Below are 25,196 nucleotides of genomic sequence, written 5' to 3'. Positions count from 1 at the left end.
ACTGCAGTAACAAAATTTTCTGAAAGAAAAATTCAGAGGTGCCATCATGTGGATGGTGACAAAAATACAACTAAGTAACAAACAGGCAGTATTTCACTTTTAATATAGTAAATATACAGTAACTTTTAATTACAAGATCACTTTCCAATGAAATTACTAGCAAAAATATCCGCAACAAAAAGTTCAAATAAATAAGAACACATGATTACCAACATCAAAAGCTGGGCTGCAAATTCTCAGTTAATCGAGTTCTAGTCTTTCCAGACAGAGTGGTCTGCTTAATTGTTTTACAGAAGAAAACCAACTAATGCCAACAGAAGCAACAAAGGCTCAATACCTTTAAAATAAGGCAAAACCTAGCACATTATAGGCAATTTCATACTGTAGATATTTCAACTATAATATCAGAAAGGTACCACATACTGACTCAAAAAACTGTCAAAATATTCCAAACTTCTAACAAAATCCTTTAAATAGCAAATACAAGATAAAAGTTACATCAAACAACAATAAATGAAACACAGAAATGACACAAGCAATAATGGGATTACAGCATAATTAAGCAGTCTGGAGACAAACAAGGCGGTTCAGTCCAATGAAATAAGCATAACCATCCCCTACAGCATTATACCCTTCTGCCACCGTCTTGGCACGGGTCAGCAGCAAAAAGCAGCGGGGCACTGGCAGCGCACAGGCAGTAGGGCTGGGAGCTCCAGTCACAGCATCCTGGGAGAGGGGCAGCGGTGGGAGACAAGAGCTCCCGACTTCTGGCAACCCGTCTGCTCTAAACTCAGCTTTTTCAGAACAAATGCTGCTGAGGCTTTTTGCTTCTGTGAGAAGCACCATCACCCCTTGACCCCAGATTCATACCAGCAAATGTAATCTCTCTTTTGGAAAGAAAAATACAGTCCACCTTATCAGCCTTTACATGTGGCCACCCCGTGATTTAGGATACTGAACCAGCAGAAGGGACTGCTCTGATAGCACATGGCTATTCCTTGCAAGGCTCTTCCACTTGAGGAAGATGTGAAGCCCCTCCTCCCAGCATGGTATACATTGCTCGCACAACAAAAACCCTTCTTTGGAGCATCAATTCTGTGTATCTGCAGTAGCTTGATACCTGTACTGCTGACAGAACGAGGGTCTGCAGGCATTGTGCAGAACCTCCAGAACTGCTGCGTACAACTGAAAGCTACCACAAGGTGTGAGGGGCGCAGGGGAGGTAAAACTGTAACTGACTGCAGTATTTCACTGCAGAGAGGCAAGTAATGGACAAAAAAAAGAAACATGTCAAGAGAAAAATAATACTGTCTTAAAATTCTTCATGTTATGCATTAAAAATACAGTTTAGCATTATTAAGGAACACAGTTTATACATATTGGAGTAATATTCTGTTTCTTCACATCTTTGTAACAGGGTAATTTCACTGAAAATAACAGAGTTGTTCAAAGGTTATACTAATATAACTGAAGTAGAATCTGGCTATTTATTTAAAATACAACCTGAGTGTATTTGTTCTGTAGGTAGTACTGCAGAACATTACATCTTTATCTAGAAAAAAAAATCACTCTTTAAATATCTCACATCACAGTAAAGTTTTTCTTCAAGAAACATCATCAATGCTAGGCTTAGACACACAGATGATTATATTGCTAAACATAGTGGAAAAAAAAACATAAACAGCCACAGAAACACTGTGCTGTGGAAGTATTTTGGTTCCAAACTGAGCGTATTTGGAATACACTTTTGGAATAAACTTTTCTGCTATATTTAGGAGTGCTTCTAAATACAGTACCCATCAATACAAAATAAAGGAAACATAAACCATAGTCCTCTTCATAGAAGGAGCTCTCTACCTACAGCCCAGAACACAGTCAAGTTAAAACGGAGGCAAAAGTGCTGCAGGATAAAACCCACCCCTTGCAGGTCTGCTCACGCTAAGAGCTGTTTGTTGAGGCAAACACAGAATTTCTATTTCTGTATGTGAACAAAGAAGACTGTGTAAAAAGTATCAAATCAATGAAAAAAGATTAAACTTGTGTGATTATATCCAGAGACAAACTTACGCGGCCAGATCACAGCCAGAACTTACTGGCAAACAAGTACTCGGACTAATTTTAAGTGGCGTCACCATCTCCACCCGCTCAGCTTCTTAGTCTCCCACAACAGACTGATGTGCATCAGCTCACAAGCACTACATTCAAACAAGACTTTCCCAGGTCTGTGAGAAAAAACTTTTCTCAGTGGCAATCATCTTTGCTCTGGTCAAAGCTGACTGAAACACTATTGATTTCTTCTTCAAGAAGTGATTGTGCAAAATGTGCCTGTATCTACATGCCCTCCTTATAACCTAGGAAAGCATCGATATAGAGTAATATTTCAGAAGAAAAATTAGCATACATTAATATTCAGTGCTATAATAACATGCTAAATTAATTACTGCATCTAACAGATTTTGTTAAAAAAACCTGCTATTCTGATTATTGACTTAATCCTGCCCACCTTGCTTTTGGTGCTTAAAGTACTGCACCAAAACAGTGTCCTAAAACCGTGCACTAAAGTAGTGCTTATTGGCAAGAGCTGTCCTACTACCTCTCTCTACTGTTAACGTGAATCAGGAAAAGTTGATTAATCAAGGCATGTAGAATTTGGCCAAAGCTTGAAATTCTAGCAGTGGATGCAAGAACCTTCCGTCTAAAAAGAGCTGAAATACATGAGCCTGGGACAAAACAAATGGATGAAATAACAACAAAAGAATGTGCTGGTCCTCTGCAGTTGCTGGTGTTGAATGCCACCCTCTATGTTTCCCCACACCTCTGGCACAGCCAATTTATTTGATCTTTGAGCATGTCAGATTAAGTTTCACTTGAATTGCATAGAGCTGAGCGTACATGCAACTACAAATCACTTTAACTGTAACTTCACAAATACTGAATATGGAAATATAATACTGTATATTATATTTGATTCCTTTATCAATTTAAAATTTCACATTTGGTCTCCAGTAGACTAGGAAAAAAAAACATTAAAATATTTCTTAGACTATTCCTGAGCAATGTTTTACGTACTGTAAAGTACCCTAGTTTATTACTACATTTATTAATATTCTCACATTTTAAACTACATATAAATCCATGCTTTGAAATTTTACAAAGCTGAAGATCTGGTAGGCACAATGCAAGAATAGAAACAGCTAAGCATCTTAAAACCAAGATGAGATCAACAAGAGAAGTGCAATTTAACTATATACATAATGTACTCTTCAGTATTTGCTACTTTTTCATTTTCTGTCACAATGTGAAGGACCCACTTGTACAATCTGGTCCATCAGACCTCAGCTCACTTCTCATCAACAGTTCGCTCTGCCTGGTGGCTGAGGAAGAAGAGAATGCTGCTCCGTATTTCATTTTAAACTGAAAGTACAAAACATTCTCTAGAACTCCATCTTTAACGAGACTGTGTCCCCAGCTGCTGTGATTGATTTGAAAGTGTAACAGATGAATGGACTCTTGAATACTCACCGAACTATCCTTCCTATTCCCTTGTATCTCACAGACACATGAGAAAATGGAAGGTCTGAGGACAGGACCCTATTCTGGCTGTACAATTTCCTTCTGTAGGGTATTTCCCCATATCACTTCACTAAACCCTGAAACAGGAAGCCAAGCTAACTGAAGTAGACTGGACCGTGGGATAAATAATAGTCATCTCGGGTGACTGAAAATAGGTATCTTTTGTATCAAAATATATCTTTACTTGAACTTACAATAGCCTTCAAGTTCATGCCCTAAGAGTCTATTTTTTATGCTCTGAGAGACTACCAGTTCTGCAGGTTAGGCCACAGAGTCTCTAGTAATACCCTCATTTTGCATTAGTCATATATATCCATGTGCAATTTGAAATTTGGTCATTTCCTCTAAAAGACAAAAAGCATCAAGGCTTACAAAATGAACTTCAAGGAAAGCTGTCTGTAAACACAGTGAAGATTTCTGGGTATAAAAATATGCATTCCATTTGCTTAATCTGTCACTATTGAAGCTGTCTGCTCCCTAATAATTTTTTCTCTTAAAAAGAATCCCTTCTGCATTAAAATATTTCAAAACATTATCTCCATTCTTATAAAAAACATACCTAATTCATCATCTATGAAGAATTAGTTTGACTTTGCATAGATAAGCGTGCTCCATTATTTTATAAAAACAGTTGAGCCCTTTTCCATCAGCAAATGCCACCATCAAACCTGACTCACAAAACAGCACTTCTGTTTGAGAAAAAAGAGCATGGATCCTGTTCTCTCAAATACACCCCGGCAAGCGTAAGAAACACCACAGACTTCAGTGGACTTCAACTGGTGCACATAGAAAGACACATTATAATTATATATATATAATTATATATCTCTCTAAACCTTCATACTCTGCTACTGAACAACTGAGGAACTGTAAATATTTTTGAGGAAACACTGATGGAAGACACTTGCCTTCAGGGAAAAGGTTTCCTGCTGGCCTTGCTGGCTTAAGAGCAAATGTATTGAAATGAAGAGTGCCATGCATCAAGAACATATGTTCTCAGAATTTTCCTATGAAGAAAACATGACCCTTCTGCATGGGCCAAATGCTTTCTGGCAGTCAAGAAGCATCAACATTTACTAATGAATTTTTCTTCATTTAAATTTGCGCGACGTTTGCTTTGCGCCATTTGTTTTTATTTTCCTGTCGCCTGCTGGTTTTTTAGAAGGAACATAGTTGTTAGCATTGCCATTTTTCTTTGGATTTGTACATGCATATGTTTTTAAGCCTTTGATGGGAGCAGCTGAACCATGGCATACCGGGCTTTGCTTAGGGGGTCTGACGTTACCAACACTTTGAATTTTAGAACTGTTCTCAGAGGGCTGCATATTGAGGAGCTGCTGCTTAGCAGTTGGGTTTTTTTTCAGTTCACTCCTTACTTCACCAGATTGTCTCTGAGAAGACTGTGCACATCCCATTCTCTCAGACAGTTTCAAGTGACCTGGATGAGAATATAACTGGCGACTTTCTTCACAGTATGAATCTCCCCTGTGACCTGAATAGCTTCTGGGCAGCTTTGTAACACTTTCTTGGGGAACCACTTGCTTTTGAGGCAAAGGGCTGAGCAATGCTTTGCCTTTGCCAGGACTCTTTAGGGTACGGATGGAGCCGGGAGCAGTCTGAGGTCTGGCTTTGGCTGCCTTTCCTTTCTCATTCTGTACAGTCTGCATTTGCAGCCATTCCAGCTGCAAAAGGCGATCAATGTATTTCTCAAGAAATCCTGTTGGCTTTGGTCGAAATTCAGTTTTACCCTCTACATTTACAAAGATGGCCAGTTGCTTCAAGTCCCATGAGTTGAAAGGGGGTGGGAGGAAGTCTGGGTAGTAATATTCTGATTCTTTAAAACCCGTATGAGGGACATGTTCCAAACACAATGGATCAATTTCTTCAGCTCTGAGAATGAGTTCTGGTGGTGTGCACGGAGATGGGGGAATGGGAATCCTTTCTGAATCAGAGAGATCACTGGCACTATCATCTTCAGCATCTTCTTTAATAATTTGTACTGATTCAAAATCAAGAAACATTTCATCTACAGATGCTTCTTGCCATTTAGAAGAGCATGGACCAGCTCCAGCAACATGTTCTTCATGATTCTTCTCCAACTGTTCTATTTTACTGCCATAACAATGTTGCACCGGGACATCTTTAACCCTACAGAAGCTACCTTGTGTGCTGCCCTTTATGCTAGGAGGGACTCTCTGCAGAGAAGATTCATTTTGCCTTCTTTCTGGGAGACTCATCTTTGGTCCTTGTACTCTGTGCAGCGATGTGCAAACACTCGTGAGCCTAAATAAAAAGAAAGATCATAGCCTGTTAGAAGGTCTAATGTCTTTGGAACAACAGTTTAGAAAGGTCTTGCTACCTCCTTCAAGGACATGGATCTACACGAATGAACCTAAATTGTCCTGGAAACTTACTAATGAGGTAAAATTCATATCTGCTGGCAGGGATAACGCTGCCTAGTACTGACTTCTGGTTTATTTTATTCTGTTTTGCCTGAGAACTAAGTTTCCATACTGATACCTTAAATCTGTTGTCCTCATAAATGCTGAATTCTGGGACTAGTTAAGCCAAAGGCAAAACACAGAAGCCATGATTTTATCAGAAGCATTTTATATACCAGTTTGAAAGGTCTGCAAAGTAAACAGACAATCTTAACATAAAATTACCTTTTTGATTGAGTATTGTCATCCAGTTGGTTTCTTCCCTTCTTAAAAATACTTGGTTGGCTACCATCTTGAGTCTCATGGGAAATCTGAAAAGATGTGAAAATATGTGATGTTATTAAGAAAGCTGACATAAACTATGTACCTGTTTTCTGTAAACAAAAAGAAATATTTACCTTTTCAGTGGCGCTCGATACATTTGTGCCTGATCTTCCAGGAGAAGATTTCACATGAGAAACTGGTTTATTTAGTCCTTTGGTGCTTGGATGGCTTTTTCCATTACTGTAACTAGCAAAGATTAAACAGGATATCACATATAAATAGCAACATATACGATCATCAGAATAGAAGTACAATAAATGTTTAGAGTGCCATTCTGTTTAAAAAAGAGAGACAGTTGACTGCAACTGTTCTTATAGTTCATCAGAACTATGCCATGGGCACTTGTTATTTTTCATGCTATCTATGCACTACTACATTTTTAATATTACTAATGCAAAAGTGAATAATTCAACCAGATGATATAATAATAATAGAACTTAGCCCTTACATAGAATTCTCTATCAGAGAAGCTACTTTGGGGATAATAAATAGCAAACATTAGAGACTACATATTTAACTACTAATTTCTATAGTACATGGTCCTACTGCAATTTAACAAAATTAATTATAAAGTATGATATGAAGGCTACCACAAGCCAAATCTTGCTTGCCTTTCTCATTTGCACACTCTCAGCAAAATTTAAAAGATTATTCCTATGAAGTTAAGGAGTGGAAGTGGGCAGGGAGCATACAATATATTCTGGTATTAATACAAACTATTTTACAACAAAGGCACAATCAAAATTGACTGTTTCATGTTATACTGGAGTTGCGGAAAGATCAATAGGAGAAAAACTCATATGCAAGCAAAAGGAATGGCATTACTGATCTGGACAGCTTGAAACTAAAATACATATTTCTTCAGTTAAATCAGGTTTCTCTGTAAGCACACAGAATCACTAAATCAGCATATTCTGCAAGAATCAGAAAACAGTGTTTGTTCTACAAACAATAAACATTACTAATTATAAAAAGGAAAGCTTTAAAATGTTATTCTAGAACAGGAATAAGCAAACCGTGCCCTCCAGGTCTAATCTAGCTTGACTGCAGTTCAGTTAATTTGTCAGGCTGTACAGCTTGTTCGCAGTTTTTATGTCAGTATAGTCACATTTTGCTTTTAAAAAAAAATGCTTTCACCAATTCAAGAGCTTACAAAAGAACGAAAATAAGCCTTGTGCCTCCAGCATTGATGCAGTCACCTCTGTCACTCTGTGACCTGCATGATCGTGCTGCACAATCATTTCTGTTGCTGTGGCTCAGAGGAGAGGATGACAGTCCAAACAGTACAGCCACGCACTTATTAACTGATCTACAGTATTTAGAGATTTCTGTAACGAGAAACAGAGAAAATAATTTCCTTACTTTACCGTTCCTTTGTGGTTTTCATGGATTTGGCTTTCCTTTTTCTGTGTCTCTCTGTGCAGCAGTAAGGGATATTCTTGAATGCCTGGTCCCATTATTACTCTTTTTAAAGGGTATCTGTGCCTTTATTTTTACATAATCTTCAAGCAGCTCCGGTCTTTTGGGTTCATAAGACACACCGTATCAAATGCAAACATCACCACGTCCTAGAGATGCAGTAAACAAACACCATGCGATTCCTCCCAACGTGATCTATTTTTAAAGCAGTAAGATAAACACAGTCAGCTACCAAAGCAGTACTGGAAAACACTGTCCCCTCCTCCCTCAGCGCTCCAACAGGGGAACCAGCACCGTTCGCTTTCCGATGGCCGGGCTGTCATCACCCGGCTCCGGAGGGGGGAGCCGGGCAGCCCAGGGGGCACAGGCTGCCCGAAAGCTGCGGAGCAGAGCGGGCCAAAGCCAGCCGGGGGGGAGGCGCAGGTCTGCTGTGGGGAGCCCTGCCTGCCACTGCGGCCAGCGGGCACAGTCCCTGGGTCAGCCCTGGCTACCGCATCAGGGCCAAGGCAGGCTGGGCCCCCGCCCGCTAACCACCGAGCTCTGCCCATCTGGTTTACGAGCCCGTCCCCGAGAGATTGTTGGTAACACTCCGCAGAACACCCGAGGGCATGGCAGCGTTAGCAGAGCTACTTTTCATTGTGTAACGTGCTCATCGTCACGTTGTTCCTCCTGCGCAGCATTACATGTATTGACTGGAGCCAAGTATCCCAGTCAAATGGTGGTGGGTGTTTCTGCTCTTAATTTAACAAGAGCAGATGATCAACCACCCGCGTTCTGTGCATGTGGAGTTGTCCTTTTTTGTGTCAGAAAATGCACTCCTTATATTCATACATGCAAATTTTGTACCGAATCCTTTTTTGTTTTTCTTCTTCCCAAACAAATCTCTCGGTATTCATAAGTTCCTACTAAAAATACTCAGAGCAGAATTTGTAGCATTCTTTTATTTGCCAGAAACCGCATTCCCGCACCAGGGCGCACAGGTACGGTTTGCAGAAGGTGACAGCCGGCGGGCACCGGCACACCTCCCCGCTCACCTCTGGCTTTGTTGGAGTGCTCTTGATACGCCTAGAGCTATACCTAGGTGCCTGTAACGCCGTACACCTGAGCCTCTCTCCCCCTCGCCTCCCCGGCCGAGGAGGGGGGTGTTCGCTCCCGCCGCCCCGGCACCCCCGCCTTTCGGGAGGCACGCCGCCGGGGCAGCTCACCCGGAAAAGCAGCCGTGTAAGGCAGTTGCGGCTGCAGGCCGGTTCGGCGGCTGCCGGCCCGCTTGGCGGGCTGTGCTGAGCCGAGCCCAGCCGAGCCGAGCCCGGCCGGGCCCCGCTCCGCTCCCTCCCGGGAGGCACCAGCACTTCCCACCGGTAACCGCCACCGCACTCCCTACCGCCAAGGGCCGGAGGGCAACCCGTTGCCTAGCGCACCGCCTCCGCGCGTTCCCTCCCGCCCCGCAGCCCCCCACCCCCTGCCCCGTACCCGCCTCCGCCGCCACCGGCAGCTCGGGGCGCCTCGGGGCCCGCCTCCGCCGGGCAAAGCGCATGCGCGCGGCGGGGCCCTGGGCGGGGCGCCGCGCATGCGCCGTGGGCGAGGGCGGGCTCCCGGTGTGGGGAGAGGGGCGGCCGGGCCGGGGCGGGCAGCGGCTGGGTTTGTTGCGGGGCGGGGCGGGGCACGGCACGGCAGGGACCGTGGTGCGGCCGATGTGGGCTGTGGAGTCCCCGAACGCGGATCCCTCCGGCCGCGGCACGCAGCCTGCCACCGCAGCCCCGCCCGACGGCCTCCGCCGCGACGGGACCCGCCGCGACAGCCCCCGCGCTCCCTCCAGCCTCTGCAGCAGCCCCGGCCTCGGCTCCGGCTCCGGCTCCCTCCCGCCCGACAGCCTCCAAGCCCTCGCCGGTCTCGGCAGCCCTCGCGAGTCGCCCAGCATCCAGTGTGACAGCCTGGAGTGTCCCTGCTGCTGCTGCTGCTGCGGGAGCGTGGGGTCGGCCGGCCCCTGTGAGGACAGCCTGCAGGCCCCTCTCGCCCTCTCTAACGGGCGAGGGTGCTTCGGGGCACACCACAGCAACCCCCGGGCGTCCAGGGACCTCTCCGACAGCCTGGAGTCCTTCGGCGTCCAGCACGACAGCCTCCAGTCGGTCTCCAGCCTGCGTGAGAGCTTCAGGTCCTCTAGCATCAAGGGTGACAGCCTTGAATCCCTTTCCAGCCTCAGCAACGGGTCCGCCAGCCGGCACAGCGGCCTCGAGTTTGCCAGCCAGTGAGACTGCCTTCTCCCCACGCAATGCGCTAGCCTCTGGTTCCCCTTCAGCTACTGCGAGAGCTTCCAGGTTTCTGCCCTTTTTTCAGCAGTCTACGCGGTTCCAGTTGATTTTTGCTGCGCCAGTGTAATAACCTCAAATACTGTCCGTGGCTGCCTTTCCCAAGTTACGTGCTTCAGAGAGGCAGTGCTCATTACTGCCTGCGGAGTTAAAGCTGACTATTTTTGTCATCGGTTAAGAATGGAGGTGCGTGGTCCTCGGAGGAACCCCAGCTACCTCTCTAATCTCTATCAGAACATGTTACAGGCAGAAGAAGCACTGGGACGAGGGCAGCAGCCGCCCCCAGCAGTCCATACAAATAGCAGCATGACTTTTCTGAGCAGTATGCCAGCCAAGGGGGAGCCCCAGCCAAATAAGCTTCAGAGCAGCACTTCCTCCAGCTGTGACCCGGTGTTACGACCTATCATACGCCGCCGAGCGAGATCTTTGCCTACATCGCCCGAAAGGAGGAAGCGCGCAGCAGCGCAGTGTCAAGTTCCTGGATGCCAGAGTCGTATGAACCGGGTGAGATTTGCTGATGCTTTGGGCTTGGAGCTCACTGAAGTGAAAGTCTTCCAGACTGGGGAAGATCCGTCGATCCCCTTGCATGTCCTTTCCAGGCTCTCCATAAACTCAGACCTCTCGTACAGCAGCTCGGACTTGGAGTTTACAATGCAGTGCTTGGTCCCTGACTTCCAGCAGCCTGCAGACTGTATGGATTTCTCATCCCGGCTCCAGGAGCAGCAGGTGTGTCTTGAACGCGTGACCAGCTCAGATTTGGGGCTCAGTGGCACCATCCAGGTTCGCAATGTTGCTTTTGAGAAGCAGGTATCTGTGCGATACACCTTCGACCAGTGGAAGAGCCTCCATGAAGTGTGTGCTCATTGGCACAGTAGCATCCCTGAGAAAAACGGGCAGGGTCACGTTGATGTTTTCTCTTTCTTTCTCCCTGTGCCTCCTTTCCTCCTCCAGCTGTGCTCAGTAGTCCAGTTTGCAGCGAGGTACCAAGTCAACGGCCAGGAGTATTGGGATAACAACAGAGGCAAAAACTACAGTCTCACCTGCCGGACTCACCCCCTTAAGATGCCTAGAGAATGTGAGGAGAGCTGGATCCACTTCATCTGAATGAAGAAAGTAGATGCAAAGCAGCTTGTCAGTAGTCTCAGTGCCACTCTCTTCCTTGGCATGGCTCTGCTGGTATGGCAACAGTCTCCTTTTTGAAACCCGCCAAGCCTGGCGAAGTGTTCCAGGGCAGGGAAGTAGCCAGTGACCCGTACAAAGTGTTCTAAACCTCTCAGAAAGAAAAAAGGGCCAAAGTGTGTATTGAGTTACATCCGTTGAAAATCTGAGTGATTTCTTGTAGTGTATGAATCGGTGCAGAATGGTTCCAAGGGATGCTGTCAGACTACCAGAGAGCAAAGCAAGACACTTTATGTTGCTAGTAATATTCTAGGTTGCATAGAATGACTGATCTATTTTACCATTTTGTGCTATCTGTTTTTTAAATGGGTGGTGTGGCTTTACTGGCTTTGTTTCTAATTATCTCACCAAGTCTGGGCACTATTCCATTTATGCATAATTTGTATGGCAGATGCTGTAGGGAGGTACCTGTATTTTTATTTATATGTATTATTAAGACTCTAACCATGTTAAATATTTCCATTAATATTTGGAAATCCAATGTTATGAGCAAAATATTCATGAAAATGTCCCATCAGCCCCTCTGTTTCCCTTAAGAAAAGGCACCTTTTTTTTTTTATCTCTAGTGTTTGCTGTAGGCAGTAGGAATGATGGTTACCAAAGTTTGTGTAAGGCAGATCTTGGGAAGATCTCGTCTTTCTCAGGTGATGCACAAGTAGGCTTTTCCTCCAGATGGTGGTGGGGCAGGGATTGTCCTTTCCTGGTGCACCTCTTTTTGCTAAGGGAAACTAAAACAGTTTTGCCCTTGTGTTGCAATCACAGTTGAAGATCTCAAAGCACTATATGAATGCTAATGATCTTACACTGTTACCTGAAACAGGTGAATGTATAAATCAAAAAATGGATATGAGGTAGATATATATAGATTTTATATATATATTATATATAAAAAAGATAATACAGGGAGCTGGTTACAGAGCTTGGAGTAGTACACCAGAATCCTGAATCCTGGCTGCACGTTCCCCAGCGTCCCAGTACTACTGCAGTAGTACCTTTGAATTCCTTAATGAACTACTTCTCCCTATAAACCAGTTGAACTCCAAGACTGCATCCTTTGCACTACAAAGTGGGAACTTCAAAACAAAATTATGATTTTACTAGTAAATTGATACCTATATGGACCCATCAACAGAATCACTTCTGCAGCGGGGAGAGCAGCAGGGAGAGCAGAGTAAGGCTGTTACACGCAGTCTTCCCATGCTTCTTGCTCTGCCACTTTCATTCTGTGGTTTTAGTGTGGTTTAAGATTGTTGACAGGCTTAAATCCAATTAAAAGATTGTCCATGATTTTCTTCATACATACTCATTACTGCATGCAAAATTTAGCTTTATACATGTAGCATAAGTTTTCAAAACTGGCTGGCTGGATGTATTAGAAGAGCTGCTTTTTAGAAGGGTTATACTATGCAGATCAGGCCACTTATTCAGGCATCTTATTTTTGGATTGCTGCTTATTCATCAAAATCACAAGCTGTTTTTATAATCACAGTTGTAAGTAACCCACAGCCAAGTATATATTAGTCCAAAAAGTCTACTGAGTAATTCTGGAAGTTGAGAAACCCCGAGAAAATTCATGTGTCTGGCAACTTAATGTAACTACTTAGTTGTGATACCCACTTAGCAAAGCTAGGATTTCAAGTGAAGAAGCTGCCTGGTTCCACTACTCTGGCTTTCAAAGGAACCGAATTAACAAATTATGATTCTCTGAGATGCTGATCACCTCTGGCAGAGTACTAAGAAGACTCAATCCTACTTGAAGCTGTTGAGAAATGACTGTGTTGTCTGCTTTAACTTTGTATTTGAGCACTGTGAGGTTGAACGTTTAAGTTGAAATTGTTTTGAAGGAGTAAGTGAGGCTGAGGTGCAATTGAGTGCTGCCTTCTTTCAATTCACCTGTGTTATTTTCTGTATCCGGTTTAGAGGAGTGACCGTTACCAATCTGGCAGCAACTCTTATCTCCTAGGAAAATCAATGCAGGGAACGGGAAGTCTAGTCTTCCTCATCCGGCACAAAAAAGGAGAGCTCTGTAAGAAGGGGCACTATCCAGTTGTAACGTTTTTTGCCTCCTATGGTGGGCTTCATTTGACTAAATGACATGTGACCATATAGGACATAACGTGTCTGAACTAGTCAACCTATGCTTGTCATAGTCAACGGAGATGTTTTTGCTACAGTTAGCAGACTACCTGTGGCGTGACAAACCGTGTCATCTCTGCTGAGCGCAGAGAGAGCACTGTGGGACTAGTTCTGCTGTACTGAAATTCTCGGCATTAGTGCAGATGGTGTCAGATTGTGCCAGAGTCTGTAGATGTCAAGTTAGTTGAGCTGAACCACACCTTCAGTGACTGCAGACGAATCTTTCTTGGCATGAATTAAAATCATGTACCCCAGTTTTGGTGGAACTTGCTCGCTTAAGGAATTCTGTTAAAGTTTATCCAGTATTGTTGAAGTCCATAGAAGCGGCATTTTATGTACTTGTCAGTGAAGAAGAAAAAGAACACACTATTTTAAAGTATTGTTTCCCCACCCTGCCCATTTTCCCCCTCCTAAATGACTGTATTCCTTCCGTCAGCAAAACCACTGAATTGCTTCTTAGCACACCCTTAAAAACCCCTCTGATATTGGTATTTGACACCAGTTTGCAGCGGATGTTGCGGGAAGCCAATGCAATACTTGGCTTACTGGCAGAAAGATGCTGTCGCCATCTTCTGGGAGAGACTCTCACATGGTAGCTAATGTCAAATCTGGGTGTTACGGCAGGCGGGGACAGGGTGTGTAATGCTGAGGCTGTCAGTGTAAAGGTTAATGTCACGTATACCACAGTGTCAGAGAGGTGAGGAATTCAATGTCTCAGCGATATGAGTTTAGCTTGTATTGTCTTCCTTCCGCACCTCTCAGGGTATTTGCATGTGCAAAATCTTGATACGGAAGTAGTATTCCAAGTTTGCCTTTTCTCCCTTTGCTTGTCTTGCACTGCTGGAGGAGAACTGGTGGCAGGTGTTACTAAACCAGTCTGGCATTGCTGATGGCGAGTTGAGCTGGCCTGCCTTCTAACAGGACTGGGAGTATCGCTGGATTAAGCTATTAACCATTCACACGTGACTACTGGCACCAGTCACACGACAGATGAAATTTGCACTTACATTTTCCTGTCACATTCAGTAGTGAATGTCAAAAGGATCCCAGCTGACAAAAAAGGGATTAAGCCATTAAGGAGTGGTGATACGGACCTGTCGTGAAGGTAAACTTACGACCACCTTTGTAGATTCTCAGGACAACTTGACTGCTTGCACTGCGTTCAAAGTGAGCACTTCCCTTATAGTGAGGATTTTGTAAAAGCGAATTCTTCACACGGGTTATTGCCATATAATGCACTTTTTAAAACCTGTATTTATTATAGTCATACAATAAATAAATGTCTAGTAGTCCACAGTATCAAGGTTCTTTCAAGCATGTTTTTTAAAGAAACATATAGAATCCATGTAAATGAAACGGGGTTGTCTTTCCTGATCAAACATCTTGTCCAGAATAATGTACATAATACAGCATATCAATAAAGCACAGATGCTAGACAAAAGGTAATTTTGTTTTAGTGGAGAGCTGCACGGTTGCAAAGTGCTTAGTACGTTTTAAAAACAATAAAACTATGGCTATTGTAATACAAAAGATGATAATAAAAACTTTTCACAATTTTAAGTTGTTTTTGTCAGTGGTACTCCTGTTAAAAAGACTCATGAGGCAACTTAGTGCTGAGTTGTCACTTACAGAGGAAAGTAAGGTGGGTTCGAGATGCTAAGAAATGGACAGCACTTGGTAAGAATACAGTGATTAGTCTCTATAGCTGCCAAAATGACCAGGCTGCCACTGCTGACAAGGAATTTGCTGTCATTTCACCTCAGAGTTCGGTGCACGCAGCATCTGCAGAGTTCAGATCTAACACTGGAAAAAGGCACGCTGCCAGCTGGTTCTAATATGGTTTTACAGAAAAGAAGAGGAAGACGTTTTCTTCTAATAGCAATAGAGCTGCACTAGACTGTACTTAACTCATTAATTTCAGAGCCTCACTGTTGTTATTCTTTCTTCCATTTGTTCCTTCAGTTTTCACTGTTGCAGTCTTTCCTCTCAAAACATGTTCTCATCCACGGGTTTCTGGAAATATATCTACATAGGGTGTGTTAAGAATGTGTCCGTCTCTACAGCAACTGATTTATCCTCTATATGAAATGCATCTCCATCAGTGTCAAGCAGTTACTTGATACAGTTCAAGATTTGAATAATCTGTGCCAGGTTTCCTCTAAAGCAAAATGGAGACCTTTAACTAGAAGACATAATTAATAAAGACATATATTACCACTTTTTAATCAATGTTAGTAACTTAATGCTGCATTGTCAAAGTTGCTTAAGGGAAGGATGATTATTGAAAGTCACAGTTTAAATATATGGGAAAGTCTAATATTATGCTCAGTTGTTTAAGAATGTCAATGTCATTACAAATTATACAGATTCTGGTTATAAATATATGCATGTAGATGCATAAAGGAGGGTGCTTTTAGAAAGTATGGTATTATAATATCTTGTCTGTATGACTTTTGTTTTTCCATTTTCCTATACTACTGATCAAAATCAGAACCAGCAGTAATACATTAATTGTCACAACTTTATCCACTAAAATAGAGTAGTAGTAGCGTAGACTAACCAGGGGACCAGCGAAGGGTAAAGATAGTGGTCTTTGATTTAAAAAAATCACTTGAAAACAATGTGAATTTGATTTGGCCTGGGGTAGTGGGGGGTGGGGATGTGTGTAAGAATATTTAAGAGAAGGACTAGCTTTTGCTGTGAACATCCAGCCATCAGGTTTATCTTGCAGGTAGTCAGTATTATTTCTAATATAGGTGTTATTTTTACATTTCGTTTCAAATTCATAGTTTCTATTTATCTTACAAAGAAAATATAAATCCCAACTTGTACTAGTAACAGTCAGTTGTAACTAAGTACTTAATTTAGTGTATCACCAGTGCTCAGTACAGTGTTGTACGTACTTTGCAGAATTGCCTGGTAAAGACACAGAACAACAAGTCTAAGCGATTAAGTCATTTGTCAACATGGGTCTAATGTTAGTACTGACTCCTCTCCTGATTTGGCTTTCTCCTTGTGATCTCAGATCTGCAACTATTTCAGCTGACACTTGATATTAAAACTGTCAGCATCAATGCTTCTGACCCTTCTCAGTTCTACGTACAACAGCAGCTGTGCCAGATTGATTATATTGACCAGTGCAATGTTTTCCCGTACCTGTAATGAAGGTAAATGTTTATGCTACTATAGTGAAGAAAGGGTCCCTGTACATAGCGCTACCCTACCCTAAAGACAGTTTTGCTTCCATTTTCTCTGAAATTAAGTGTAGTTGTCGTATCTGTGGCCCAAATTATTTCATTGCTTGTTCCAGACTGTTTAAGGCATATCATGATGAAAATTCTGCTTTGTGTTGACCTCCCTTCTGCTAAACCAAACAAAATTGACATTAGAGAATGAGAAATGAACACACAGTAGCCTCCCAGTCACGCCAGTGAGCCTAGTGCAGGAGGGAAAGCGTATGATCCACTTTTCCCATACTTACGGCTCGCTTTTCTTTTGCTATGGAATGAGTAAGGCTGTTTTCTTTACAAGATCTGATAATCTGTGGATAGTCTAAGCCTGTGTGTATGCTAACGGGACTGGTAAGGGAAAGCAGCAAATGCAAATTAGCTTTTATTACTTCTGCTTCATATGATGAAAGTAGAATTCAGAATTCAGTTTTTATACAAAACTTCTGATGCTCCAAGTTCCTCGTGCAAAGTGTTGTCCCTAGCAGGTTTCTCAGTAAAGCTGTACTTCTACAGATCTGCTTCAGATCACCCACTGCCTCCCGACAGCAAATGTGCCAGAAGTTAACGCTGCAGTTAATCCTTTAGCTGAACATGCCTCCTGCAGGATGCTCCGTGCTACTCAGTCCTCTGGGATCAGCTCCTCAGTGGAGATACTCCAGTTCTCATACCGGCTGTCATTTTCTTGAGTTACAGTGACATCTGGTGGCATTTTAAATACTTTCTGTACAGCTTTTTTTGCCTTCGATATATTGATTTGTTTTTTATTATTTTAGAAAGTCATCAGTGTTATTTTATTTACAATTGCTGCAGGTTTATCTGCTGTGAAAGGTGATTCTTCTCCTCTATTGCTGCTTATTCTAGGTATGAATGGAGACGCTTCCTGATACCCCACTGTAATACATGAGATTGATGCTGCATTTTATCACCTCTATTTGTGACGGGGTCATAGATACACCAGTATCACACCAGTACAGGTAAACCCCACTTTGGAACTGTTGGATTTCATTTAAACACCTTACCCGGTTCCCTCTGTATAATAAAGACCGCAGATGTCAGCAGCCCTTTACCCACGATAGGTCTGTATCTGAGCTGCCATGTCTGTTCTACCTGCAAGACAGGGAACTACCTTCATGGCTGCTGAAGTAGTTTTCACTACCTTGATGGTAGTGAAAATATTTCTGAATTAAGCATACCAATGAATTACACTGGTCTAGCAGACTCACGCAGAGTAACTCGTCCACACTATGCACAGAAGTTAGCGTTCTAAGTGCGGGTTATCAATAAAGGCAATTTGTAACATAAAAAAAGTAGCAGAGCGGAGGCCCTGCGCAAGGCACCGGCGTCCTTCCACAGCACGACCGTGCATTGCTCGTTCGCGACGCCGCCCCACGGGCCTCGGCGCCTTCCCCGTCCCACCGCGACTGCAGCGGGAAACGCTCGCCTGACGCTTCGTGCGCTGCGGAGAGGGCCGAGGGCGCCCCACGGAGGGGGCTTTATAGTCGTCCGGGAAGCTCGGCGCGGCCCCCTCCGCAGCCCCGCTGCCGGACCGGGTGGGCAAACACCGGGGCTGGCGGCAGCTCCGGGCGGGGACAGACAGCTCGCGCTCCCGCCCCGGCCACCGCGCCGCCTCCTCACGGTAAAGAGAGCCCTCCTCCCGCCCCGCGCCTCCGACGGCGATTGGGTCCGCGTGCTGCGTTCGCGGGCGGTGATTGGCTGGAGGCTACCGGCGCTGGGAGTGATTGGCCGGCGGGAAAGGGCGCTTTTTTCTGCTCCGGGGGTAAGGGGAGGGCCGCCATGCTGCGGGGGGCTGCTCTGCCGGCCCCCGGCTCGGTCCTCTCAGGGCGGGGCGCGCCCCGCGGCTGAGGGGTGGAGGGGTGCGGTGGGGCGCTTCCCCTCTCAGTAACAAAACTTGGGGAATTGCCAGCGTCTGCCTGTGTTTCGAGGGTGGAGGTCTCACTCGTCGAGGAGGCGGCACCTGGAAGGGGTTTATATTTTCTTCTCTGGCTTGTCTGACTGGACTGGAGACCTGTGAGGTGGTAGCAAAAGCTTCAGCGTAGGCTGTTGCGTTATTGTATTGGGAAAAACCAATTAAAAAACCCACCCTGTGTTTGTTATTTCTGTATTATTTGAGAGTGGCAGAAATGACTAGTGTGTGTTCCCAGTTGCTTAGTCTGCAGAAGTTGTTCCCTATTTTTAATCATTATTTCACTTTGCTTTGTCTAATTCTATGTAATTTCTGGGCTAGGGAGACCAAAACTGCACGTGGTAGGTTGGTCAAGGTAGATTAATTCATACAAAGCATGAAAAAGTTTGTTGTTAACTCTCAAAGCAAAATATTTTTGTCTGCTCTTAAGACAATGTTTTCAGAAAACTATAATTTTGAGATCTTGTGTTTTGGTGGTAATAGCCATCTCTGAGCCCATCACTGTATGTGTAACTAAGACGGCTTTTTCCCTGCATGCATTTGTCATATTTTTCTTAAATTATTTAATCTACCATTTTATAATGAGGCCCTTCTGAGTTCTGCTGTTGACTTACCTATTCTGAATAACCTGGTGTTGGCAGTGTAATTGGCTGCCTTTGTGCTCTTTTGTCACTGAGAAATACTGAGAATCTGCTGCAGGACCCTCTGCTCGTCACTTGCCAAAGTTGAACATTCCTTTTACTCTTTTATTTTAAGCAACTGTTTATCCATGTAAGGATATATCCTTATATCCCCAGTTCATTTAATTTCTTAAATAGTATCTATACTAGTGACACGTTTTGGAGTTTGTAATGTATTTTGACTGACTCAACATTTTTGCAAAACCTGCTTGAAGTCAGTGTCATTGAGTTGTGTTTGGTCAAGTGATGATTGTTGCTTTCTTATACAGCTGAGTAGATGAATTGCAAAAATGGCAGCCAGGAATGAGGTGCAGGTATGTGCTTATGGACCAAAATTTGAGTATTGATTGTTCTAATTACTATCTTAAAGCATTCCTCCTGGTATTTAGTTACACGTAAAATTTGCAGTGTGGCAAAAAAATGAGGTAGAAAGAATTTTTCCTTTGAGATAGGTTAGTGCTAAGTAGCTGGCTAGAAAGCTAGAGGAATTGGAAATTGTTATTGATGACAACAAATCCCATGCATTTGACATACATGGATTGGTCGGGATGATACTTAAGATCAAAATGTTGAAATCTGGTTATAATTGATTTAGAAAGAAGAGGGTGGCCAAGATAGTTGGGGAAGGCAGTAATCCTCAAAGATTAATATCTCTTAAAGTCACTAATAGATAACTTAGAAATGCAAAATATTAAATGTACTGGGGAAGGAGTGTTAACACAGTGAGCGCTTATGTTAGCATTTATTCATAATATAAGGAAAGAAAAAACATTCAGTTAAGGAAAACTGGCAGATAATTAAAAACTCAGTGAATAAGTATTTGCACAATTAATGTATTAGATATGGCATTCTATACTTTAGGTTTTACATTTAATGATTTTGTGCTTCAGAATATTTGCTTAGAATGCAACATGATTTCATAAAACCTACATTAAATAATGTTAAATCAGTATCTGTGTTAAGCATACAGTAATACAGGTGCTCTGTTTTCTTTTATTGTTGACAGTTTGAAAAGTTAATTGATGTAGCTACAAGAAAAAATGATTTCCAATTATTAGAACAATTTCTGGCAACAGAAGACCATGAAAATGTCTCTCACAAATGCAGCAAACAGTTTGTCAACAAATTAGACAAGCTTCTGTGTCGGGTAATGTAACTATTACACCAGAATCATCTATGCCACCATTGTAATAGTCCGATGAGGACTTTTTTTTCCATTTGGGAAATTCTACCAGCAGTTGTTTTGAAAAACTGAAATAAAGCAAGCCACAACTGAGGTGGTTTTTGAGAACAAAAAGGCACCTGGTTAATGACAGGTTCTTCTAGAACTGTACACTAAAGCTTATGTTATAATTTCAATTCCAGGAACTTGACAAACAGGAAGTCAAAAGCGTTTCCACTTTATTAAAGTCTATTCAGAAATGTGGGAAAAAAATCAGCATGGCAGGAGAAGATGGGCTCCCAGCAATGATAAAATACGGTCTTATTGGAAAGATAAGTAAAACCATAAACCATATGTGAACTTCTAAAAAAACTTAATAGCAAAGCATGCCTAAGTAATGCTTAGTGCTGAACAGCTTAGTATTTGATTTAGTCCTTGATTGCTTCTGAATTAAGAATTTCCCATAACTTTGCAACAAACATTATTCTTTGACACGTGGCTAATTATAAAGTGATGGTACTCTACTACAGCGAAGGTTTTGCAAATTGTGCAATATATAATTAATTTAGATATGCTTACAGCAATTACAGCAAGATGGTATCTTTTTATATGAGCTTGCTGTACTGCTTTTGAGCCAGGAATTGGAATTTTCCTGGTGCAATTTAATAATTTTTTTGTTAATTCTCCCAAAACCAATATTGTAACTGTTCTTTCAACAGATTATAGCACTATTCTGATTATTTTGTGTTATTTCAACCTGCATGTTAAATCCATTAAGCCATTTATAACTCAACATAATAAATATGCTGAAAAATAGACACCACTTCCTTAAAGCTTTCGCCAGAGATTTCACTGAAGAAAATTAATGGCAATGTCAGATGAGTGTTACTCAATTGCCCGCTCAACTGATTTAATTAAAAAAAAAAAAAAAAGTGGTGATAACTTCACGCTTACATTCACACTTACAGACTTTCTCATTCAGCCATTATCCATTTTTGGCTCTTTTGTCTGCGATGGTAGTTGTAGATCTTTGTGTGTTAGAAAGTCAGATACAGAAATTGCTTTTATTAGTTTGAAATCACCTACATTAGTTTAGTGTGAGTGAAAAATTTCAGTCTGGGCCTAAAGTGTGCCCAGCAGACTGGTAACATTGTTGCTGTTGCTTTAATCTTTGTTTAGTTTGTGTGATTTTACTTAAGTATAATATAAAAGGTTGTCCATTTCCATGCTATTAAAATAGATTGATTTTCCCTTTACATGGTTAATTGGTTTGAAAAGGTAAAAGGAATTTTGATCCTCAGAGGAAATGAAAAGAATGAAATGCTTACAAGTCTGGCTGAGGATTTCTTCAACGTATTGCTGGTAAAAATATATTGATATATTAATAATAAAATACATTGTGTGCATTTGTCAAAATAATTATTACTAGTTTAGCAACAAGAAGACTTTCAAATGTGTTTCTATTTAATATCCTTTTAAAGTTAATGTTACAGTCATTTTTCAGATAAATTATAATGCTTTTTGGATAAATAGTTTGCCTGTATTCATACTCGTTTTATGTTCATGATTTTCGTGAAAAGAAAAAGAACCCCAACAACATAAGTGTACAATGAACAAAATTTCCATAAATTTAACTGAAACACAATTTTGGGAAACCACACTTGGTATTAGAAGTCGTCTCTTTATTTCATCCTTAATGAAGAACATATTTTTAAATCTTAAATGCTTTTTGAGTGCTTGCTTTAGTCACATTACCTGATTTTTATGGTGTAATATTCACAGTATGAAAATGATGTGTTTTGTTTTGTTTTTTATTGTAGGCTATATGTGATAGCCGACCTGAAGGTGAGCTTAAAAAAAGTGTATGCTAGATATGACAGTTGAAGTGTTCTGAAGGAGACATTTTAAAGTTATCAGTGTTAAAATAACTCTTACTAGTTGTGGGGCCATCTTGAGGCAACGTAGTTCTGAGAAGAACATGTATAATGAGGGTGGTACAAAGTTTCTTGATCTAATGTAAATATACCCCCAGATCTATGTGCTTCAGCTAATAAACTGTAACAGAAAAGGGCTTATCCTCAAGAGGGCAGTTCTGTACACGAGGGACTGCATTGCACATGGATGTGAAAACAGCTTGAATGTCAACTGCAACTGTGATTGGTTAATCTGGGTTTTCTCTACTGGCAGATTTCCTTGTAACTTGCTGATGTCAGTAATAAAAAAGCAGGACAGTCTAGTCTCCTCAGAGGTGGTAACTGAACTGAATTTTCTCCTGAAAAGAACATTGTTTCTAAGCTACTGCCGTAGCTCAGCGTAGCACAGTAGTCCTTCTTTATTGACCTTGTTATCATGAATATCGCACTGCTCTTACCTTTCAGTATAGCCCTGGGTAGAAAGTCAGTACACACCCATTACGCTGTCACAATCAAAACCAAAAATTCATTTCCATGTCCCTGGGAAGATGAATTCCAGGGTCTGTATTATATCTTGGAGAGCTAAGTTGTAGAATTGATCTGATTATATTTTAAAAATAATGATCTCATGCCCGGGGGACTTATGCAGTGATGCACAAGAATAGGAACATCATAAAGAGCCATATGTACTATAAATAGAAGTAACTATTCTGTCTTGCTTTAACCATGAAGCTTAAGATGTTTATTTTTAAATATCAGTAATCCTATATGGAAAGGAAGGCATACTGTATTTTATTATTAAATGAAAATGAATTTTTTTCCAAATGCTGACAAGGGGGCACCCTAATACACTGTCCATAACTCTGTTTTTTTACTTGTTCACTAGGTAAAATGCAAATACTAGAAAACTTTGTCCTGAGAACATGTACCCTCATCGCTGATGTAAGAATTAGTATCTTTGTTCAGCAGGAGGTAAACATTCTTCTTTCTAAGAAACAGCTTTTTGATTACTGTTTTATCATTTTGTGAAGATAGTAATTTAACTGTGCAGATGCTACAGTGCTTTAGTATCAGGGGGATGACTTAATGTTTCACTAGGAATATTTGTTGTCATTTATATATTGGGTTTGGGTTTTTTTGAGATTGCTGACCTATAATTTTTGTTTTGGACAGTAAATTACAAAAGAGTGGTATTAAGATTCTGGTGAGAAAGCTCTATAAAAGCGAAGGAAATAAAGCACTATTACAACTGCTGTAAATAGGATTGATTGTTGGGCTTAAATTATTTGGATACTTGCAGGAAATTTCTGGTATACTGCAGATTTCTCCTATTTATTTTAGTAACCTCCTGTTGTCAGGTTTTCTTTCCTCTACAGAAAGAGAAAGTTACAAAGAAAGTCTTCTGTAAACATCCCCAAATGAAAGGCTTTTTAATGCAAATTTAAGGTACACTTCAGCTCAGCAGCTGACTGCAGACAGAACTCCAGCTTTGAAAAGTTTTTCCTATATTTAAACCTGCAAATAAGAAACATAACCTTTAACAACTGATGTTCATATTAAAGCTAATGTAATTTATTGAAATTGAGGTGGTAGTTATATTAAGATAAATACCATTTAAGGTCAGATAGAACTCATTGTCTTTTCTTGTTTTGCAATTACTTAAGCACGTTATTTTCTTCAGTGGTGTAAAATACATTACAAGGGCCCAAATTAAGAATAATTTAAATGTCAACAACTTATTTTATCTTGAATCTTACTCTCTTTTTCCACTCTTCGTAGGTAGTAAGAAAACTTAATTTAATGCTTGACAACACACCTCGAGATGCCAGGAAAAAGTTATTTTCTACAAAGGAAATGTTTCTTGTCATGTAAATAATCTTCAGTATAATAATTTTTACATCATTACATCATTTGCATAGCTAGAAAGGCAATTTTTACTAAGGCAGTTTATAATGCATGGAGATTGGTCCTTGTTTAACTCACTTTTGCATTTGCAATCGTGTTGCCAGGGGTAGTGGCTGTTGGCAGGTATTCTCCTGGGTTATTCTCCATTACAAGCCTAAATTTACCTCTCTCCCGATCTGTGTTAGGCTTCAGTTGTCTTAAAGTAATTAAACTCTTATTTATAAGAATGTGTGTAAAGCACAGTGAATCAGTCACAAGCTATTCACACTGGGAAATTTTTTTACAGCATTTTGAAAAATAAATAGAATAAAAATTATATATATCAGGTGATCCACTTCCCCAGTAATACTTTCAGATGTGTTTTCTTAGCATAACAGACTTACCCCTTTGAAGTCTAATAGTTCAGTGGAATCAGGGTTTGTCTTGTACTTTGAAAGCTTGTAATTAAATAAACTTTTCTTCTGTACTTTGCGTTGCTGTCATATTTTGATGAAACATTACTTTGTTTGGCAGGAGCAACATGGGGAAGAGAATTTTGGATGCTGGAGGTGAGCATGGGACTTAATAAACAAGTTAGTATTGAGCTTCTTCAAATTTAAATGCAGATCCATTAGAAGTCCAGAGAAGACATCAGAAGCTGCAGAATGTTGCGATTACAGTCCTCTGAAAAATACAAATACTGCATGAAAACAGTCTGCAAACTGGAATGTTTCAGATGTATGCTGTGTATGGCTAACTCTTTGAAGTTTTCAGTCCTTTTCTCTAGAATATAAGTTTTAAAATAGCAAAAGCTCATAAGGAATTCAGTCACTGAGGACAGTGAACTGCTAGGCATGTTTATCAGTACTGTAGCTTCTCTCGGAGATCACTTTGGTATCCATCAGTTTCCCAGTTCAGGCAGGTGAAAGTTCAAAACTTCTCTCCTGCTTATATGCCTAGTGTTGCTCTGACATTCCCAGAACGTTTGGCTGAAATTTCATATTGAAACTTAAGTTGTTTAGTCT

The 25,196-nt window shown here is 41.5% G+C and overlaps 3 protein-coding genes across 6 annotated transcripts in view; 2 read left to right on the top strand and 1 right to left on the bottom strand.

Moving 5' to 3' along the window:
* Window positions 1-80: 80 nt before the first annotated feature.
* Window positions 81-8,180, bottom strand: FAM217B (family with sequence similarity 217 member B). Of its 4 annotated transcripts, none has more exons than XM_064465341.1 (4): window positions 7,701-8,180; window positions 6,413-6,518; window positions 6,240-6,325; window positions 81-5,856 (listed from the first exon to the last, which is right to left on the bottom strand). In XM_064465341.1, the coding sequence occupies exons 1-4, from the start codon at window positions 7,793-7,795 to the stop codon at window positions 4,665-4,667; spliced, it is 1,479 nt and encodes a 492-aa protein (XP_064321411.1). In that variant the 5' UTR covers window positions 7,796-8,180; the 3' UTR covers window positions 81-4,664. The 4 variants fall into 4 exon arrangements, with proteins under 4 accessions (XP_064321411.1, XP_064321412.1, XP_064321413.1 ...); XM_064465342.1 differs by having other exon boundaries at window positions 6,413-6,524; window positions 7,706-8,179; XM_064465343.1 differs by having other exon boundaries at window positions 7,706-8,179.
* A 1,165-nt stretch (window positions 8,181-9,345) lies between these two features.
* On the top strand, window positions 9,346-14,938 carry PPP1R3D (protein phosphatase 1 regulatory subunit 3D). The gene has a single exon (XM_009513441.2). The coding sequence runs from the start codon at window positions 10,244-10,246 to the stop codon at window positions 11,165-11,167; it is 924 nt and encodes a 307-aa protein (XP_009511736.2). The 5' UTR covers window positions 9,346-10,243; the 3' UTR covers window positions 11,168-14,938.
* A 3,467-nt stretch (window positions 14,939-18,405) lies between these two features.
* Window positions 18,406-25,196, top strand: part of SYCP2 (synaptonemal complex protein 2) — a 30,299-nt gene continuing 23,508 nt past the window's right edge. Inside the window, 9 exon segments of the mRNA XM_064465339.1 lie at window positions 18,406-18,641; window positions 19,482-19,526; window positions 20,219-20,359; window positions 20,578-20,706; window positions 21,632-21,736; window positions 22,195-22,219; window positions 23,174-23,259; window positions 24,067-24,155; window positions 24,706-24,740. Of these exon segments, the coding sequence (XP_064321409.1) occupies window positions 19,503-19,526; window positions 20,219-20,359; window positions 20,578-20,706; window positions 21,632-21,736; window positions 22,195-22,219; window positions 23,174-23,259; window positions 24,067-24,155; window positions 24,706-24,740 (634 nt within the window). The 5' untranslated portion in view covers window positions 18,406-18,641; window positions 19,482-19,502.

This window comes from Phalacrocorax carbo, chromosome 14 (genome assembly GCF_963921805.1).
Source record: "Phalacrocorax carbo chromosome 14, bPhaCar2.1, whole genome shotgun sequence".
Lineage (NCBI taxonomy): Eukaryota > Metazoa > Chordata > Aves > Suliformes > Phalacrocoracidae > Phalacrocorax > Phalacrocorax carbo.
Note: the sequence above shows the minus strand (reverse complement) of the source record. Positions and strands in the feature narration are given on the sequence as shown.

Coding starts and splice junctions, on each gene's coding strand:
- PPP1R3D (XM_009513441.2), top strand. CDS start 10,244: ATGGAGGTGCGTGGTCCTCGGAGGAACCCCAGCTACCTCTCTAATCTC.
- FAM217B (XM_009500575.2), bottom strand. CDS start 7,795: ATGGGACCAGGCATTCAAGAATATCCCTTACTGCTGCACAGAGAGACA. Junction 6,525..7,700: donor AACCACAAAGGAACGGTAAA/GTAAGGAAATTA, acceptor AATCTTTGCTAG/TTACAGTAATGGAAAAAGCC. Junction 5,857..6,239: donor GACAATACTCAATCAAAAAG/GTAATTTTATGT, acceptor CTTTTTATTTAG/GCTCACGAGTGTTTGCACAT.